The 21,207-nt window shown below is 32.9% G+C and overlaps 1 protein-coding gene across 2 annotated transcripts; it reads right to left on the bottom strand.

Annotated features, from left to right (window-relative positions):
* Positions 1-698: 698 nt before the first annotated feature.
* LOC106053587 (POC1 centriolar protein homolog A-like) lies at positions 699-19,844 on the bottom strand. Of its 2 annotated transcripts, XM_013209171.2 has the most exons (14): positions 19,455-19,841; positions 17,756-17,840; positions 17,211-17,290; positions 16,970-17,061; positions 16,533-16,641; positions 16,318-16,388; positions 10,372-10,479; positions 9,940-10,055; positions 9,316-9,449; positions 7,203-7,271; positions 6,792-6,935; positions 4,648-4,719; positions 3,414-3,563; positions 699-1,504 (listed from the first exon to the last, which is right to left on the bottom strand). In XM_013209171.2, the coding sequence occupies exons 1-14, from the start codon at positions 19,464-19,466 to the stop codon at positions 1,427-1,429; spliced, it is 1,320 nt and encodes a 439-aa protein (XP_013064625.2). In that variant the 5' UTR covers positions 19,467-19,841; the 3' UTR covers positions 699-1,426. The 2 variants fall into 2 exon arrangements, with proteins under 2 accessions (XP_013064625.2, XP_055882322.1); XM_056026347.1 differs by lacking the exon at positions 4,648-4,719 and having other exon boundaries at positions 19,455-19,844.
* Positions 19,845-21,207: the final 1,363 nt, after the last annotated feature.

The raw sequence follows: 21,207 nt of genomic DNA, 5'->3' as shown, positions 1-21,207 counted from the left end.
AAAATATAAAAAAAAAAACTGGATGTCTGTTTTATTTTATTTTTCTAATTTCTTGTAAAATACTATGAATCAGCTAGAATTTAATTCAGACCTGGCTGCAAACTCCTCAAAAAATAAAAATGACTGGTAAGGGTTAATGGGAATAATGTGGAATGGTGTTGAGTTTTAAAGTTATCAGAATGTTGAACATTTAATAAAATTAGACGTTACTTTCCCTGACCAGCATCACATTGTAATTGTAATTGGCAAATCACTAGAAGCCGGCCTAGACTACCTCTTCACTATAAACGGGCAACCACATTAAAGCCTATTTTGGGACAATCACGGCTTTAGGCCATGAGAAGTGATTGAGAATATGGGCATATTGCTATGTGCTTTGAAGAGGTAATGTCTGCATTTGGCTTTTGTAATTACTATCACCAGATCAATTCTAAAATTTGAAAATATGTGTAGCCATGTGGCAAAAAAAAAAAGGAGAAGGGTAGGGAATTTTATTTCATTGTAATGCTACAAATAATAACTTATGTAGTTACACTGATACATTCTCAATTTTGTTTCCAAACAAAGGTGAATGTTAATTAGTGATATGTTTTGTCATGTTACTTCTTCATACAGCACCTTGTGACTCACTACTTTGCCTTGTTCATGTCCCATGTGTTAGAAATAGCTATTTTAAAAGAGATACACACAAAAAAACATACATTTCATTAATGTTTTATTGATTGGAGTTTTTAAAAAGTAATGTTCAGTTATATACAGAGCAAATAAAAACAACAACACTACATTATTTATAGTGTCTACACTGTCATCAAGTGGACGGAATACAAAGTAAAAGTAGTGAAACTATTTTGTGTCTGATGAGCAGCCCATGTACAAACAAAAAGAAAATGTTGGTCTAAGTAAGGAGAGAGAAAAAATTAAAATGATTGAGCCAGTCATCCTTAGAATAGTTTTATTATACACAAAATGTTCTCTAAACTTTGCTAGTAAAAAAAAAATTATGTACATTGCTCATGTTTTATTTTTGCTTTAAAAAGGATATAATATGAATTTGAATAAGTCTAGTGAGGATAAAAACTAATAAATACTATACAAAGAAAATTATGTTAACATAAGTATAACATATATCATAAATAGCATACATTCTTGTCTTGCTTGGTAGGAGGATTCTAAAGTTGATTGATACAAGGTAAACAATTACTTTACTCATTTCATATAAAATAACACATTCAATAGTTGTTCCTTTTTAATTGAATTACACTTGTTATTTGGTTCCATGCATACAACTATATTCAGTACTTGGCTTAATACATAAATCTATTTATCATCAAGACTTTCTGCTTGTTACTATCAAGCTAATCTCTTGACAGTGAAGGTGTTAACTTGTATGGCTAGTGTACATATTTCACTCAGTGTCAGTATCCTCTTAGTCATTTTTGATTTTCAAACACTCTGCCAGTTTGTCTTCTGTTTTTGTGACTCTTTCTTCAAGGGAGGAAATTGTCTGTGTAAGAGAAACAAAACATAATGTTTAAAATTAAACATACGCACACAGAAATAAATCTTGCACTTTGGCTGAGTGGTTCAACACTAGGCCACTGGAATGAAGGTTTCAATGTGGAAAATATGCTGGTTGCAACTGGGTTTGCATAGTCATGTGAAACACTGCACTCGACTTATCTTCAAAATCGAAGACATTACCATTATTTGAGCATCAGATCTTAATCACTGGACACATGTTGGGTCATGTAAGGCAGGAGTGGGCCAATAAAAGTCCGCAGGCAACATGCTGCGCAAGGACACTTACAAATATTAGGTGTGCCCACAGATTATATATATATTATATATAAAATTCATATATATTAAAACTGATTTACAATATCTAAATAATCTATTGAGACATATGATGAAGAGGCCAAAGAAAAATTGAAAGCAGTCACGAGGATAACAACTAGTAAGCTAATTCCACAGTTTTGAAACATGATGCACAAGTGCAAACAATTAAATACTTCTCATTTGATACAATTGTACAATAGTGGTGACATGTGGTGTAAAGGATAGTAATACAATTTATAAAATATAAGTAACATTATTTTCAGAACTCTGGTTGTAATTCTCCTCTATCCGAAGTGTACAAAGTTATAGGTAAATGTATAATACAGTATAAATATGAATTAAAAGACATTATACATGGTTAGATATTGCATTTTTCTAAGTTGTAAGTATATATACATATAAACCACATGTATGCGGCCCCCTTCTCCTATCCAATTTGTTAATGCAGCCTTTAATAGAAAAAGGTTGCCGTTCCCTGATGTAAGAGTAGTGAGAAAAATGAATTTACCAGTATTACCAATGAAAATATGTCAGGCTTATAATTTTTTTTTTAAATGAGTGTTCAATGATTGGCCAGATTATGCAATCCCTTATGAATAAGAGCAAAAGAAAAAGTTTTTAATGTCTAAAGATGAATTGGAGACTTGATTTTAATGGCTAACAGTGCTAAGAAATCTATAAGTACAAATGTTCAATATAATAAAGATTAGTTTAAGTGTAAACGATTCCTTCTTTTTATTTATAATATTTTTTTTTTATGCACAAAAACCACAAACTTGCAATATCTTCCTTATTCTGTAAGTTCAGTACACATTACACAATAGCTGGCCAGTGTTTATATTGGTGCACAAACAAATGAATAAATCTTTATTTTTCCACTTCAGCTACTTTTGTAACCTTCACCTATCCCTTAGTCTGTTGAACTGTTGGGGCACCACACAAGATTTATTGACAGTCTTTTTCCATTCCTCTCTGTCTTTTGCCTTGGATAAAAACCTCTTTCAATGGCAGGCCCGTCCATTCTATTATTTTGATGTCGTGAATTTGTTTATTTGATTGTTGCCCCAAGTGTTTGTTTACATTTGTTAGACAGTGTACTGACCATATTTCATGTTGTGATCTTTACTTTGTGTGTAGTTGTTTGTCATTCAGTGTAATAAAGCTGTACATGTAACATGGTTTTTGTTATGTTAAAGTACGACAGTTGTCTTCTCATGGTTATCTCTGTCTGCCTCAAATTCTTTTTCCTGGTACTGTTCCCTGAAAGAAGGTCTTTGCAAGCCCTGAAGACCTTGTAATATGGCCATAGTACCAATCAATGAATATTATATTTCAACATTCTATCATTTTAAAAAATGTGTGTTTATTTCCATTTATTTGAATTCCTACTATTAACTCACAATTTCTTCCTAGTCAAAAGCTGGATGGAAAAAAGTGAACCCTGTCAGATATCAGTGTCTTTAATATGCTGTTTTTTTTTCCTATCTTCCGACTTAGACACAATGTTATTTCAATGCTCATGAACTAACTAACAATGTCATAAAAAAGCAATGAGTTTTAGTTAGAGAATAATGTACCTGTGTTAGAATGTCCAGCTGGCTAGCCACATGCTGCATGAATAGGACTAACTGAGGCTGTAGAGCTGTGGCAGGCTTTGCCTCAGAGGAAACCTCTGGTGTGTCACTGTCCACGTGAGACCAGCACTTATCATCCATTTCTGATTTCAGCTAAAATAAAATACAAAAAAGACACATGATAATCATTACATTAAAACACTAACTTTCATGGATGTTGTGTAAATATTAATTAGTAAGAGTTTCCTTTGAGAACTGAATCACTCTGTGAGTTGAAGCAAAGTTCACCTGATCAGTGCAGGAAATGGATTATAAGGGTTAAGTCAAATGAACAGTTCAAAGACCAATGCTTCACATGTTTAAATATCATTTGTGTGCTGGACAGGGGCAGATCAAGAACTTTTGAAAGGGAGGGGTGATTTCTTCCAAAACCCTAACTCTTAACAGCATCAAACCCAAATGATGTGTATTTGTGTGTTAGTGTGTGTACATGCATGGGTGCAGTGCAACATACAAACTATTATAAACAACTATTCAGCAATGTCAAGCAGCACAGGTTGAGAATCAAAAAGGGAGATTTGAGAAGTTGCCCCCTCCATTTGAAAAATCTCTCCAAAATATTAAGTAATTGTACCAAAATCGAAAAATTAGTTTAGCTTAATGTTTGAACATTTGTTTTGTTACAGAACTAGAGGTAATCTTGCTAAGTTCTGAAAAAAAAAAGGATTTCTTTGATTAATCAAGACAAATTGATGTCAAAGTATAATATTTTGGGTGATACTAGAACTTTTGTTGCGAACAGCAAAATACCCACGCTTAAACGCTCCTAGAAAATGTACTTTGATGCTAGCAGCCAATAAGGTGAAGTGACAAAAGAAACTACATTTCTTTTTTTCTATATTATAACTGTTGCATAAATGGAGTTAATAATTATTTTTTTTAAATTAATAACAATAAACAATGGTTATGTCAACAAAATAAAATGATTAAAAATCACTCACAAAAATATTAACAATTTAATGATAAATCCAGGGCTGCAGATTCAAGAGCTTGTATCAATTATCTAATCTAAAGAAGACTGAACTACTTGTATCAACCACAAGATTCTAGTCAAAGTTTTTTGGGTACAGACTTTTAGCTAGTCAGTAAATTTTGGTACAAGACACATTAACATTGCATTTATCATAAGTACTAATTAAGAATAGGTAAAAGGTCAAATCAAGAAAGTGAAACATACATGAGTTGGTCCAACATTTGTTATACCATGCGTTATGTCATCTAATTTATGAATTTGTTGGCGTGCATCAACCTGTGATTTCATTTAAAATTAAATTAACATTCATAGTTAGTGAATGAAAAAAAAAATAAACATGCAATGCTACTTAAAAGAATCAAAATTGTTTACAAAATCATGTCTTACTAAGTCTGACACAAACAGCAAGAATGTTAATTGTTTCAAAGGGAGGATTTCAATATTTAGTGAAAAGAAAAAAAATACAAAATTAAAACTAAAAAAAAAAAAATGTTAGGAATTAGGGATGCATCGGATAGTACTTTTTGATATTCAGCAGGAGCCAAATATTGCCGAATAGTAAAAAATGATATTCGCCGGAGCCGAATACCTAAGTGTCTTGTAAATAGCTTGTGTTGCTGAGCATTTTACGAAACTGTTAAATAACATACCTATATTGGTTGTTTGTTTTTTTTTCCTTTTATATACCTTATTGTTTTAAACTCTGTTACTGATTGATTTATTCAAGCTTAACAGTATTTTTAAATACATAGACCTAGACCTATCACAAATTGTGTAGCATGAGTGTATGAGGCCACCAACTATAAAGGCTGTGTGTGGGAGGGTCAATGTAAAATATGCTAGTATATATTTAACTAGTTACTAATGTAAATCTCAAAATGCAATCTGCCTTGTATAGTGGTTGGATGTATTTGTTCATGAATTTCAGACCAACAACTGGTCATCAGACTTGTAATTTAAAGTCCAAAGACCGCTTCTGGTTCTGGCTTCAAGGGCTTAATACTGATAGTAGCTGTTAGTTAATAGTTGGAATCTGAAGTGTAGTAGGTCAATTATTTATTGTTTCAGATAAATCCATTTGCGGCAAAGTATATTTTTATTAACGGCGGCAACATCAATTATACCTATTTATAGCTTGAACCTTTGATGTTGCGAAGCATAGATTTAATTGTAGTCTGTAGGCCTATTATTGATATCTATGTTTAGATCTACTGTTATATAGATCTAAGAGCATTAGGAAAACCAACTATAGAAGAAAAAAAACTCATCCACACCTTCCCTACCAAAAAAAAAAAACATAAATAGACTTTGTGTTAGACTGATTGCAACAACCTGGTCAGATAGACCTAGTGAGCCTACACATGTAGTCCTAGTGTAGTGTGTAGTTGATTGTGTTGACCATCATGCATTTTTTTTTCCTTGGGCATACACAATAGTGTTGAGTGGTCAGGCAAAAAAGATAATACATTGGCATGGTCAGTCAAGCATCTAGATAAATTATATCCATACACTTGCTACAAAGGTCAAGTGTTTCATTCCAGCATATTTTTTCTTTGCTTGCTAGATCTAATTGTGGTGCATTAAATCAATTTATTCACCTGTCTATCAATAAACTCAATGTGATGGACTAAACAAATAAAAAGTGGGTGGGAGTTGTTCAACTCTACTTCTGGAGATATACACGCACAGCTAGGACAGAAGTCTAGTCAGCAGTAGTCAAGGAATATAACATTTTAACTAAATGGTCAAGACAAATTGAAAAAATGTGCCAGCCATTGCTGCTCTGTATGTAAAGTGTATTTATGATGTAAAGTTTAATTTCCATTTACATTAACACGCCTTGTCTTTATAATAAATGATGTTTGGTGCATATTCATACAGTACTGTAAACACTTGAAATTACACATAGTATTTTTCACGGGTTACATATAAAGAATGAAGACACATGGCTGACAAAACATAGTTTTATTGTAAAATTCTAAAAAAAAAAAAAAAAAAAAAAAAAAAAAAAAAAAAAAAAAAAAAAAAAACTAAAAAAGTTCTTGTCCATATGGTGCAAGAAAGACCAATAGCATTGCCAAGATTAGCTGCGTCAGCCTAACTTACACACACAACACATCACTGTGTTGAGCAAAATAAAAAATATTGCATGGCCATCTGTTATATCTGGTTCTTTTGTGAAAATCTGTCTTATCATCGAGTCGTTGTTAACCCTGACGTTAAGTGAGGACTGTATTTATGAAATTTTTGCTTTGTTTTAAAACTGACAACATTTATGAAACTCAGTTAATCTTTAGAACTATTTTTGAACCAACAACCTTAAATGTTGAAAGCAAACAAATGATTACCGTATTTTCTTCCGAATTTCTATGTGATGAATAGTCTTGTCTAGGTGGAATGTCTTCAACGAGAGGTTTTTCTATCAACCGGTTAAGCTTCTTTTGACTTTGACTGTTATTCAGCACATCAAAATTGGTTTTCCAAACCAATACCTTTAAAGAAATGTATTTAACTTTGGGGTAAAAATGCTAATGTGTTGTGCCAAGATGATAATTGGAATTTGTTTTCTGTTGTATGCAAAAAGACTGTGTGGTGATTAAAGGTTGACAAAATTAATCTTTTAGGTATGACACACTGTGTTAAAAAAGTAAACAAAAAAAAATTAGCATTAAAAGTGTATTTTCTAAACACACAAAAATGTAATAGTGTCTTTGGTATTAAGTAATAAAATTAATAAAATAATAAGAAGAAAAGTTTACCTGCTCATCATGTCCTCCAGAGGCAAAGTATTCACCATTTCTTGAGAAGGTAGCAGCAGAAACAGGTCCCTGGTGGATAATTAATATTTAAATGCAATTACACAGAATTTATCATTTCCACATAAAAATTAGAGGAATCTTTGATTACTTGAAAAATGTTCGAGATAATATGACTGAAAAACATTTAGATATAGGACTATATATAGGACTATGAATTCAATGCATGGACCAAAGGTTTGGAACTCACTCCCCATTGATCTAAGACAGACAACACAATAAGACCTATCTGTTTAAAACTTTTTTGGATGAGTTTTTTTTTTTAGCTCTCGTGTTTATTTTTGTAATGTTATCACAGCGCTTTGAGCCGACATTTTGTTTGTTAACAGTGCACTATAAATAAAATTATTATTATTATTATACAATGCGAGTGAGAACAGATGGAACAAAATGACATTTCTTTTTTCAAAAAAATCAGTAGTCAAAATTTAGATCTAGTTTCTCATACAGAGTTAAAAATAAAATGAACACAAATATTTGTTAAAAAGTTGATAGATCTAGTATCAAGTTCAGTTAAACAGTTGATAGATCTAGTATCAAGTTCAAGTTAAACAGTTGATAGATCTAGTATCAAGTTCAGTTAAACAGTTGATAGATCTAGTATCAAGTTCAAGTTAAACAGTTGATAGATCTAGTATCAAGTTCAGTTAAACAGTTGATAGATCTAGTATCAAGTTCAAGTTAAACAGTTGATAGAGCAAGTATCAAGTTCAAGTTAAACAGTTGATAGATCTAGTATCAAGTTCAAGTTAAGACAAGCCATAAGTGGAAACTTAAAAAGATCAAGGAACAAAAAAAAAAACCTAAGCTGGATTGGACAGATGATGTAGAGAAACAAAGTAGGTTTACATACTAACAAACTAGGTTTACATACTAACTTGACAGAAGACATTCATCAGTAAGTGACAGAATGAAAGGATGTTTAGCAATTGTATTCTATGGTGCATTTTTTTAATATTTCATACACATGCATATAAAATGTGCAAATGTTAACAACATATAGAGCTATTGTGATCCTGTTTTGAATCTCATCATTTGTGATGCCTCTTTGTATGTGAAGCATAGTATTTTTTTATAGCATCTCAATTCTATTGCAAGGATCCTCCTAGAACCACTAATTATTAATTAACACAATCTTATTTTCCTCAATACAAAATCTGCATGAAAATAATGCCCACAGTTCTGATCACCAGCCTGAATATGGCCCAATGTAAACAAAACAGTTTTTTTTTACATGTAGATAGACAAATTGATAAAATGATTGACATCTACAATAAACGTGGGCATTTTACAACTATTAAACAACATGATGTGCCTTTAAAATCTTGCTTTAAAAACTTTTATAAGCATGTTAGTCGAATGTGAAAATTAAGATATTTCAAACAAAAAATGCTTGTTTTTCAAAGACCATAAGTAGTTGTACCTAAGAATGCATCAATTAAATTTGTTATATTATGTTCATCTAATAATGAACAAAATGTCATCTAAAAATGTTATGAAAGACATAAATTTTATCATTTTTCTTTTCCTTTAAACACCTTGATATCTATACACAGTAAATGTAAAATAAGATTTTTATATGCCATTTCAAAGATGGTCTATGTCTATGACAAAACTGTTTACAAATTTAATTTTATAAACAAAAGGGTTTGCTTTTAGAAGACTAAAAGCATTGGTGCACCGAGCCTAATAGAGACTATTTCGAAATTGGATTTCAATTTAGTTTTTTTTTGATACCTAAAAATAACTTATTGACTCTGCAGAAACATTAGAAGCTTTTCCTGATTTTGGAGGTCACTAACAAGGAGTGTTTCATGTAGTAAGGGTTTTATAAATTTTTTTTATGGCAAAATGAGTCCAAACTTTCACTAAGACAGAACACAGAGGAGATATGGATAGAAACTGGCTGGTACACTCAATGAAAATAAATCTAGAGAGAGTGAGCTAAGCCAATCATTTTAAGTAGTAAAAAATGGCAAGTGAACAAATACAATTATTTAAAAAAAAATAAATGCTGCATAAACCTTTGTTGGTTTTACTGTTTACTTATTTCTACCTGATGACCATGAAGTGTGTAGAATATTCTTCCCTCTAAAAGATCAAATATTTTTAAAGTAGCATCATCAGAGCCAGTCAACAAGTAGTTACCACTGGCATGGAAGGAAAGTTTATTGACAGCACCAGCATGAGCTGTGGAGCACAATTAAAGTATAAAATTAGGATCATTTATTTAAAGAATTTTTTAAACAATAAACTTCCAAGTAAGGCTTTACTGGTTTTAACATTAATAACTATGTGAAAAATGGAATATGTTATAAATTACTCTACCAGAGAAATTTGTGGATTTAAATTATCTCAGGAAACAGGAATTGTATGTGCCTGATAAAAAAAAAAAACAGGCCATGATCTGTACCTATCTTTAGAGTGGCATACTATACCATACTGGCTACTACTAATCATTCTTAAACTTGGCCACATAGGTTGATGAATTTCAGAGAGAAAAAAATGCAAAAGAGGAAAAAATATTGAACAAGGCTATGTAGAATTATTTCTACAAACTATTACAAGAGGACCATTACAAACATCTAGGACTGGCTTTCACAAATCAACACAAGAACTTAACCTACCGGTATTCTAAATAAATTTGTTAACAAACATTTACTAGGAGAACATAACAAACCTGTATGGTTTTGAAGAATTTTGTTGACACGGATATCCCATACCTTGACACTGCCATCTGTAGCTGCTGTAGCTATACAAGTACCACTGGGGTGAAAGTCTACATAATTGACAAAACTGTGCAGAAAAGGGAAACATTAAAGCTAGATAAATATGAATTTAATACTGGGAGACATAGAATTAATCCTAACATAAAGTAGTTGGAAATAATATTGATAGCTTTGCTTCAAAATGAAAAATATTGAAGGGTCCATTGATTATCGACAATTTACAGTATTTCTAATTCTTTTATGAGGGATAAATGATCGATTTGAAATTATTTTAATCATTCTCTAGATTCAGTTGTATATTTCAATTAAAATATAAAAATGCAAGTTTTTTTATATTTAAGGAAACAAAATATTAACATTAAAAAAAAAACATTTTTCCTTACCCTCCAGTCTCATGGAATGTATGTGTTGGCTGCTTACTGTTGAGGTCCCAGAGTAAAACTGTTTTATCATCACTTCCTGAAGCAACTATTCGTCCATCAGGTGAAAATCTTTCAAACAAAATCATAAATTTAGCTATCAATGAAGATAGAACAAAATCCACTAATAGTAAACCATGGTGCAATTTTAGCAATAGCTATATAGATATTAGGGGTGCACCGGATAGTCCCTCCGGCTCCGGCTTCTGCCGAATATCCGGCATTTTTTACTATCCGGTGCTATTCGGCTCCGGTCGGATATCACTACCGGATAGTAAACCGGATAGTAAAAAGTACATAATTTAATATGCATAAAGTGGACCTAGTTCCATTAATGTCTGTTATAGAATGTATTAATGTTTATATGAAAACAAAATAATGTGCTTAAAAATAGAGCCATTATGAATATGCACCAAACATCGTTTATTATAAAGACAAGGCGTGTTAATAACTTAATATAAATAGAGATGAAACTTTACATCATAAATGCGCTTACATACAGAGCAGCAATGGCTGGCACTTTTTTCAATTTGTCTTGACCTTTGAGTAAGTTAGTTAACATGTTAAAATGCTACATTCTTGACTACGTCATGCTGACCAGATGTCTGTCTAGCTGTGCGGGTATATCTCCAGAGGTAGAGATGAACAACTCCCACCTCCTTTTATTTGTTTAGTCCATCACATTGAATTTTTTATGGGTCAGTAACCACAAGTTAAATACGATGGACGTAGGTTTAATGTCAGCGTATTGACACTCTCTAATGGTCACACCTTTCGGGGGAACTGTGTTTGTTTACTAAGTAGTTAATCTTTATTAGGGGGGGGGGGGGCTGGACTACAAGAGCCACACCTCTAAGGTAACCAGGTATATTTCTAGATGAACAACTCCCTCCCCCTTTTATTTGTTTAGCCCATCACATTGAGTTCATTGATTGACAGGTGACCCCAAGTCAGATACGATCGACGTAAGCACTCTCTAGAGGTCACACGAGGGAACTAGGTTTGTTATTTGGGGGGGGGGGGGGGTGGACTAGACTTTACATTATAAATTCGTATTACATACGTAGCAGCGATGTCTGGCACATTTTAAAAGCTTATCTTGACCTTTGAGTGGTCTTGTAAACACGTAATATTCCTTAACTACGTCACGCTGATAATCTGTCTAGATGTGCGAGTATATCTCCAGAGGTAGAGATGAGCACCCCCACCTCCTTTTGTTTGTTTAGTCCATAAAATTGAGTTCACGGATAGGCAGCTGACCACATTAAGCCAGATGTCAGTGTGTTGACACTTTCTAGAGGTCACATCTTATGAGGGAACTGAGTTTCTTTACTTGGAGTAGAATTTTTATTAGGGGCGGGACTACAAGCCAAATCTCTATAAGGTTAATCTGGTATGAGTTTGTTTATTATGAGATAGGTTGTCAATCAAGGGTCTGGACCACAAACCAAATTGTTAAGACATATTGACACTGTCTAGAGGTCACTAGATGATGACACTAAGTTTGTTTACTTGAAGAGAAATGTAAATTAGAGCGCTGAACTACAGGACACACCTCTACAAGTATTTTGTTACACAAGCCACGGGTATAAAAGTGGCTTGCAAGGGCATTTAGTAAATTAAATACTAATAATAATGGCTGATAAAAAGTCATCACTTATATGGCGTTACTTTATCTTATATAATACAGACGTTACTTCAAAAAAGAAGATGATTACGTCCTACGCGTCATGCATTTAGTCATGCATATTAACCAATGACTTAAATTCTGCCAAGTCACTGGTTTTCCTGGCTAGCTCAGGCAACCCATTCCATGCTCTAATAGCACTAGGGAAGAAGGAGTATTTGTACAAATTTGTCCTAGCATATGGGACGAGGTATGTGCCTTTATCTTTGTGTCTTTCAGAGTATTTTATTAAATTTTGTTTTTGTATTTGAAGATTATGGTTCAGTGTTTTATGTATTATTGCTACTTTACTTTTGAGCCTTCTGTCCTGAAGGCTTTCTAAATTTAGTGATTTTACTAAAGGTGTTACTCTAGTCAAATGTGAATATTCGTTTGTTATGAATCGCACTGCTCTATTTTGTGTCTGTTCTAGTTTCTTAATGTTTTCTTGAGTTGAGGGGTCCCAAACAGAGGATGCATATTCTATTATTGGCCTAACCAAGGTTAAATAACATTTTAGTTTTATGTTCTTATTTGATTTATAGAAATTTCTTTTAATAAATGCTAATGCTTTGTTTGAATTTTTTGTAGTTTCATCAATATGTGGATTCCATGACAGTTTTTCATTTATTATAACACCTAGGTATTTTGCGTTTTTAGTCTGTGTTACTGGTTTGCCATGAATAAGATAAGTGGAATTAATTTGTTTTAGTTTTTTTGTTACTCTTAACAACTGACATTTTTCTGGGTGGAAAGACATGCTCCAATTTGATTCCCATTTCTGTAATTCATCTAATTCTCTTTGTAAAATATCTGTGTCTTGTGTTGTTTTTATTGTTCTATATATTATACAATCGTCTGCAAATAATCTGACTTTTGTTCCTGAAGTAATGCAATTTGGTAAATCATTTATGTAAATTAAAAATAGTAGTGGACCCAAGACTGTTCCTTGAGGTACACCTGAGTTTACTGTTATCGGTGTTGATTTAGAGCCATTTATTATTACAGTTTGTTCTTTCCCTATCAGAAAGTCTTTAATCCACTGATGCAGTGGACAATTAATGCCGAAATATTTTAATTTTTTAAGCAAACTATGGTGGTGAACTTTGTCAAAAGCCTTAGAAAAATCTAGTAAGATAGCATCTATTTGTTCACTATTATCTAAACCTTTTGAAAAATCATCAATTAGTCCTATTAGTTGTGTTTCACATGATCTATATTTCCTAAAGCCATGTTGGTATGGTGTGAGGACATTATGTTTGTCTAAGTGGTTTATGATGTTGCTACATATTATGTGTTCTAGGATTTTACATGTGATGCTGGCTTATCTTGACTTTAATGTCAAAACAATGGACAACTCTAAAGCAGTTTGCAATGCTTGTAAAATAGTAATGTCATGTGGTAAACCAGGCAAACCTAAAGACTTCTCAACCACCACTATGATTAGTCATCTACGCTCGAAACACCCAGACTTATTCAACGAAATGACTGCATTGAAATCAGCATCAAGTAATATCACTGCCTGTGCCAGTACGTCTACGAGCTCCAGTGATTCGTCAAGCCTCACACACAAGCAGCAACCAGGGATTAAAGAGGTCTTAGACAAAGCTAAATTATGGGATATTAATAGTGATAATGCTAAACGCATTCACTTGGCCATAGCAAAGATGATTGCAACTGACATGGAACCTTACCAAGTAGTTGAGAAGCCTGGATTTATTGGACTTTTACAAGTACTGGAGAAAAGATACACTGTGCCTAGTCGCAAATATTTTACAGAACGTGTTATTCCAGATATGTACGACAATATTTCCTCAAAGCTTCGTGAAATGCTATCTGATGCTAAAAGCATCGCTTTCTCAACAGACACTTGGACAGCTGATAATACCACCAAATCATATTTTGGTTTAACTGCCCATTGGTTGAATGAGTCATTTGACCGAAGCAGCTATGTTTTGCATTGTACAAAATTTAATGACCAGCATACGGCTGCAAGTTTATATATTCTGCATGAGTTATCCCACATTCTACTTTACAATACATACGCACACACCATCTCATGTTACAAAGATTAGTTTATGATAAGCATATCTGTAAATAAAAATGCTGTTCATTTTAATTTATCAATCAGTGATAGAGTTTAAAGTAAGAAAGTAAATAACAAAATAATATGAATATAGGTATGTTATATAAAAGATTTGCAAAAACTTCAGTAAAACGAGCTGTTTGAGTCATGTAGGTATCCGGCTCCGGCCGAATATCTTATTTTACTATCCGGTTATATCCGGCTCCGGTCGGATATCAAAAAGTACTATCCGGTGCACTCCTAATAGATATGTCATGTAATACATTCATAGAGCTTTAACTATAAACTTAATAGGTTTAAATTTTGGTATTGCCACTAAAAAGGCTGATACAATTCAAAGTGGTTAGACTTGTCTCAATGATAACGGCTATATGAGTGAAGGACTGTAAAGTAAGTTGATCTCACCACCTGAATAATACCAATAACAATCTTTATTTTCCTTCATGGAAGTTTCTTCTTACAAAGGCGCATTATAAATACTAGTATATTGTTTGAGAAACAAATTATACAAAAGCATATGTAGACCATAGATCACTCAAATTTTACAAGCAAAGTGTACATCAGAAATTAGATTTTTTGTATTCAGTGATTTAATTGCTGTGGGAACAAAAGAGTTGTGTCTTGTATCTTCTCTAACTTTTTTTATGTTTAAAATTTAAATATCTTTCATAAAAATTTCCAAATGGGGTCCTCTTCTTATCTTATATAATATAGACATTATTTCAAAAAAGATTATCACATCCTACACATAATGCATTTAGTCATGCATATTAACTGTCATGTACACTGTATCTATATTTAGCCATAGTCTATATTTAGCTTGTCGGCAGAATTTTAGCTACCTCGGGAAATTTTCTATCACGCAGCAGAATCATGTTCAGAATAAATGTGATTGGTTTTGAAATATTAATTATCGTACATTGAGCTGCATTTATTGGTTGGCATTGCAACGAGGGGATGTTAGACACATGAGAACGCTATACCCGGGGAAAGGTTCTAGATATTTAGTCAGTCTCGTATGGAACGTGTTAGAGAGAACATGAGAACATGTACTAGAGTTTAGTATTAGAACTCAATTACATTATTGTGTAGATCAGTTATTTTATTCAAGTACATTTAACCATTGTAATTATTTGTGAATAGCTTTTTCAATTCTGAATTTAAGTAATTGTTTTAGACGAAGAGAAGTTTCTTCATTGAATATAATAAAATACTTAGATCGTATTGTCAAATAGTAACTTCTAGATCTAGATGATCCTCTTATCAACTGGCAATTTCTAGAAGATCATCTTATCAACTAGCAACTTCTAAATGATCATCTTACCAACTGACAATTTCTGAAACCTCGGCAACCACGATCATTGATAGTGCAATATAGTTCAAGTATAATCGTAACATCTTAGATTTCGACATTAGCACTATTGATGATATGTGACATTAACCAATGACTTAAATCTTGCCAAGTCACTGGTTTTCCTGGCTAGTTCAGGCAACCAATTCCATGCTCTAATAGTGCTAGGGAAGAAGGAACTATTGTACAAATTTGTCCTAGCATATGGAACGAGGAATGTGCCTTTATCTTTGTGTCTTTCTGAGTATTTTATTAAATTTTGTTTTTGTATTTGAAGATTATGGTTCAGTGTTTTATGTATAATTGTTACTTTACTTTTAAGTCTTCTATTCTAAATTTAGTGATTTTACCAAAGGTGTTACTAGTCAAATGTGAATATTCGTTTGTTATAAATCTCACTGCTATATTTTGTGTCTGTTCCAGTTTCTTAATGTCTTCTTGAGTTGAGGGGTCCCAGAGAATGCATATTCTATTATTGGCCAAACCAATGTAAAATAACATTTTAGTTTTGTTCTTATTTGATTTATAGAAATTTCTTTTAATAAACCCTAAAGCTTTGTTTGATTTTTTGAGTTTCATCAATCTGGGGATTCTAGGACATTATTTCATTTATTATAACACCTAGGTATTTTGTGTTTTTAGTCTGTGTTACTGATTTACCATGAATAAGATATGTGGAATTAATTTGTTTTAGTTTTTTTTGTTACTCTTAATAACTGACATTTTTTCTGGGTGTAAAAACATGCTCCAATTTGATTCCCATTTCTTCACATCTATAGATGTTCCATAAGATAAAAACAAACTTACTTGGCTATCCTCACCCAGTTGCTGTGTTGTGTCAAAGAAAACATAAATTTTTGTCTGTGTACTGTCCAGAGCTTCAGACAAAAACAAATTGCATTTAGATTTTTAAGCAAAGTAAAAAAAAATACTTGGATGATAAATATTCTTAGTATAAATTAGCCCATTAAATGGAACGCTAACTTGGGACAATCATTTTTGGACAAATTGTTATTTCTTACTTTGACAGTCTTGTCATCAGACGCTGTGACCATGGCTTGGCCATCGTGAGAAAACTCCACACTCCTGACTGTTGCTGTGTGAGCTCGAAATACTGTAGACTCTCCTTTTCTGCAGACAATTTTTTAAGACCATAAATATTTGAGGATTTAAAAAGAAAAATAGTATTGGCATTTACCACAGCCAAGGTCATGAAAGCATTTAGTTTCACTTTAGTATCAAATGAACATTTACAATCATTCAGTAGCAGGTTACACAAGTGAAGGTGGTAGTGAAAGTATACATATTAGTCAGGAAAAAAAGAATGTTAATAGGAGTTAATTTTATATATTAGGAAACTGAACATCATTAATATTTGGATATGCAGTAACAGTGTACTGGTGATTAGATAATCTTACTTGTTAGTTAATAAGTACAAAACATAGAACTAGATACTCACACACTAGGTATCCACAGCCGCACAGTTTTATCTCTAGATGCAGACGCTACCAAGTGACCAGATGGGGAGAATTTGACATAATTGACTGCATCCTTTAAAAAAAAGAAAAAGAAAAGAAATCCAAAATTTTACTTCACAGTAAATAGAAAATATGGTGAAATAATATTTAATTTATCCAGACGTATAAAACTAAATAAAATTAACAGTTACACAGAAAATAAACGTAATAGCACCCACTGACCTTGTGGCCTACAAATCTGTAGGCTCTCATTTTAGCTTTGAAATTCCAGACCATCAAGTTATTGTCCAGTGAACTGGAAGCTAGAGACAACAAATAAGATCAATATACATCAATACATTTAAGCTTTATTACTTTATAATTAGTTATGATCTGTTTGCATCTTAAATTAACATTTAAAATGTTATTATCTTCCATATGCAAAGGGGGATAATTTAACAACATATACCAGGGTACTTAATCAGGACGAAGGTTCAGATGAACTTTGTGCAACTGCTGTTCAACTTAAATTGAAGAATTGTAATTTAATCTTGGTTGAGTAGGATAAATTGTTTCCAAAACTAAAAAGTCTTTTGTAAATTGTTGCTGTCATAAAATTATTGTGTTTATTATTGAAGGTTAAATATTCTCCAGGTAGGAAAATAGATTATGATTATATTGAACTCAAAAATCAATTTAAACTTTACTAAGCTGATTGACATTCTGTAACAAAAACTTTTAAGAAATGTGTGTATCAAATATATTGTAATAACTAATGAGGCACTTGCCCAACTGAGTCATATTAGGGTTGAAGTCCACTGATGTGACTACATCTCTGTGGCCTCGAAAATGGCGTTCTAATGATGGATCTTCCTGTAATTGTAAGAGATAGATATGATCATAATTTGTACAAATGTGGGAAAGTTATTTTATAGCTGTAGGGAATTTATTTTATAGAGCTCTGTAATGTCTGTTAGTAATTTATTTTATAGAGCTCTGTAAATGTCTGTTAATAATTTATTTTATAGAGCTTTGTAATGTCTGTTAGTAATTTATTTTATAGAGCTCTGTAATGTCTGTTAGTAATTTATTTTATAGAGCTCTGTAATGTCTGTTAGTAATTTATTTTATAATGGCTGAGCACTGCTATTACTTAAATTATAAATATAGACTGTCTAATGGTCACCATCTTATCTCATCTATGCCTGTGGTCCCTTCTGGGCATAGGCCAACAATCAGCTTCCTTCAGGCATCTCGGTTCTGGGCGAATCTCTCCAACTGTCCCCATGTCTTGCCCATCTGCTTCCAAATCGCTGAGACCTGGAGAACTATTATCACCACCATGAAAAAAATCCAGGTATTCATTAATACCTGCCTGAGGAAGATTCTTATAATCCGCTGGCCAGACAAGATCTCGAATGAGGAACTGTGGCAAAGAACAAAGCAGCAGCCCATTGAAGTAGATATCCTTCAGAACGCTGGAGATGGATAGGTCACACCCTTTGCAAGCCTTCATCCAACATAACAAGGCAAGCCCTAACCTGGTACCTCCAAGGAAAGAGAAAGAGGGGACGGCCCAGGAATACATGGCACTAATGGTCACTGTCTCCTTATACTTCCTTAGGGTTGATCCACGAGACCTTTTCCATGTTTGGGTATAGTAGCAAGGCAGCAGAGGTTTGAATTCAGTTTTCCTTTTGCTAGGTGGGTAGCAAACCAAGGTTAATGAGCCCTTCCTGCTCGAAGCTTACTGGTTTAGACTCCAGTTACTCGCCTTTGACCCTTCTCCTGTTAATGAAAACAGCTCCGCAGATTCTTCTTCTTCTTCTTCTTCATCGTTCTCATTGTTATGTTGGAGTGTTCATATGACTAGACCAATACATGAGATGAACTGCGCAGTGGTTTCCAAATCAGGGAGCTCTCCATATAGTTTTCTTTCTATTGGGGTGATTTGGGGCCAATGTCTTATACGGGCCTCTTGGTAGAGAGAGCAGTTTTGGAGGACGTGGTCGGCATTTTCTGGTGATACTCCACATGGGCAGATTTCACTGGTTCCAATTTTGAGCTTCCGGAACATGTGTTGTCGCATTCTGTTGTGTCCGGTCCTGAGTCGAAAGATTAGACGTTGGTCTTGTCGGGATAGCTTATAGTAAGCAGATTCAATATTTGAGCCACACATGAAAGATATAAATCTCCTTTTCTGAAAGCCTTTCATTAAATATCGGATGTGATAGCGCTATATAATACATAAAACCAGATAATTATTATAAGAATTTCCGTCATTATGGACTTTATATTAAGCATAACTTTGCCATTAATTATAATAGCTGTGTAGTATATCCAGTCCGCCCCTGATGCCCCGATTACTAGAGAAGTGTACTTAATTAACAAATAACAGTCATAGATCTAGTATACATTATTATATTATATATAAATTCTAGTCTAGTAACTTTTTTTATAGATTATAGTACTTTTAGTTATTCATACCAAGGTTGTCATTTTCCGTATAAGTATTGTTAAATATGAGTATTTGAATTTGCTATTTCACTGTGAGTGACTGTGATTTCAGTACAGTCTACGTCTACACTAGTCTACACGTAACACTACACTCAAGTCTCAAGTTACGACAAGTATTGAGGTAATAGTAACATAAACATTCACATTGATCATTGGTCAATATGACTAGATCTAGTCTAGATTACTCTAGATAGATCTATATCATAGACTAGTCTAGATCTAGAGACTACGGTCTTAGCAAATTAAACAAAACATTCAGTGTATATCAAGACTAGATCTAGACTAGATTATAGATCTAGATCGAAGTCTTAGTCTATAATTAATTTATCAGGTCTGTTCTTGTTTTGAATTTTTTCACTTTAAATAATGACGTATTTCACGTAAACCAATCCAACATTTATAATGTATAATCTTTTTTATTTCGGCGAAAAACTTTTAACAAAAATAATATTCTCGGTTTGTTTGTTTTTTAACCAGATACAGAAGTTCATCTTGGGGATCGTAACCCCTTTCGGATCGTCTACAACTTTTGAAAATGTTTTTCTCATCTAAAAATCATCTAAATTTGTTTTTGTTTTTGATCTAGACTAATAATAATAAATCTGTTTTTGTTTAGCGCAATTCATGCCTATAATACAGACGTTACTTCAAAAAAAGATGATAATTTAATGTCCTACGTGTCATGCATTTAGTCATGCATATTAACCAATGACTTAATGTCTGCCAAGTCACTGGGTTTCCTGGCTGGCTCAGACAACCCCTTCCATGCTCTAATAGCACTTAGGGAAACCATTGCAGGGACAGTAGTTTCGAAGCATTCTAAGCCTATATCATATATTAGGCCTAATGTCAAAGTTGAAATAAGGTCTACAAAATTAAGAAACAGAAAACACATCAGAAAGTCTTCTGAGACAGCAAACAGATTTGACAATAATTATGATTTTCCAGATGACATCTCAGAATAACCAGAACCACTAGTAGATCTAGATGAGCGAGTCCAAAATTACAAACTATACGTATATAATACACTATATATATATATGTTGAGCCGCCACACACTGCTTTTTCTAACACCTCTAGACCACATATGAACCTTATGTAACACGCTCAGGCAAAATAGTTAACATAAACCCAAGAGACTTGATTTGTGATTAACTGAATTGACTTTTTTAGTTAGCTAGTTAGTTATTCTGATAAATATGTTTACTGAATTAAAGAAGAGAGATGTGACATATTGGTATAATATGTACATTTGCACTCAGTGCAACACCGCTTGTGTTTACGTAATAATTGGAGTTCCTAATAGGTCTTCCCTTTTAAACACTAGTTTGTTATTTGTGTAACAGAAATATTCTACAGAAGGAGCATATAATGTACAAATTTGTCCTAGCATATGGAAGGAGGAATCGGACTGACGGAATGCTATGATAATTCCTGCTGTGAAAGAATTAATATTTGGGTATGCTTGCGAACAAAATTTCATCATACTTTCCCAATATAGGCCTATCAACATTCAAAGTTGGATTTGTTCCAGCGCTAGAGTCGTCACATTAGTAGTTTACTGAACTCATCTAAAGTGATGCATCTCAAATGATTTCTCTACTATAATTCAACTGCATAATTTTGGAGCCAGTGCTTGCAATCAGATCCCGTTCTGACTTAGATAGTATTATTTAAGCCTTCTTATTCCATTTCCACTTCAGGTGTTTTTTTTTTTTTTTTG

This window comes from Biomphalaria glabrata, chromosome 4 (genome assembly GCF_947242115.1).
Source record: "Biomphalaria glabrata chromosome 4, xgBioGlab47.1, whole genome shotgun sequence".
Taxonomy (NCBI): Eukaryota; Metazoa; Mollusca; class Gastropoda; family Planorbidae; genus Biomphalaria; species Biomphalaria glabrata.
Note: the sequence above shows the minus strand (reverse complement) of the source record. Positions and strands in the feature narration are given on the sequence as shown.

Coding starts and splice junctions, on each gene's coding strand:
- LOC106053587 (XM_013209171.2), bottom strand. Junction 6,936..7,202: donor CTGGAGGACATGATGAGCAG/GTAAACTTTTCT, acceptor ATTTCTTTAAAG/GTATTGGTTTGGAAAACCAA. Junction 1,505..3,413: donor AGCTGGACATTCTAACACAG/GTACATTATTCT, acceptor TCTCTTACACAG/ACAATTTCCTCCCTTGAAGA.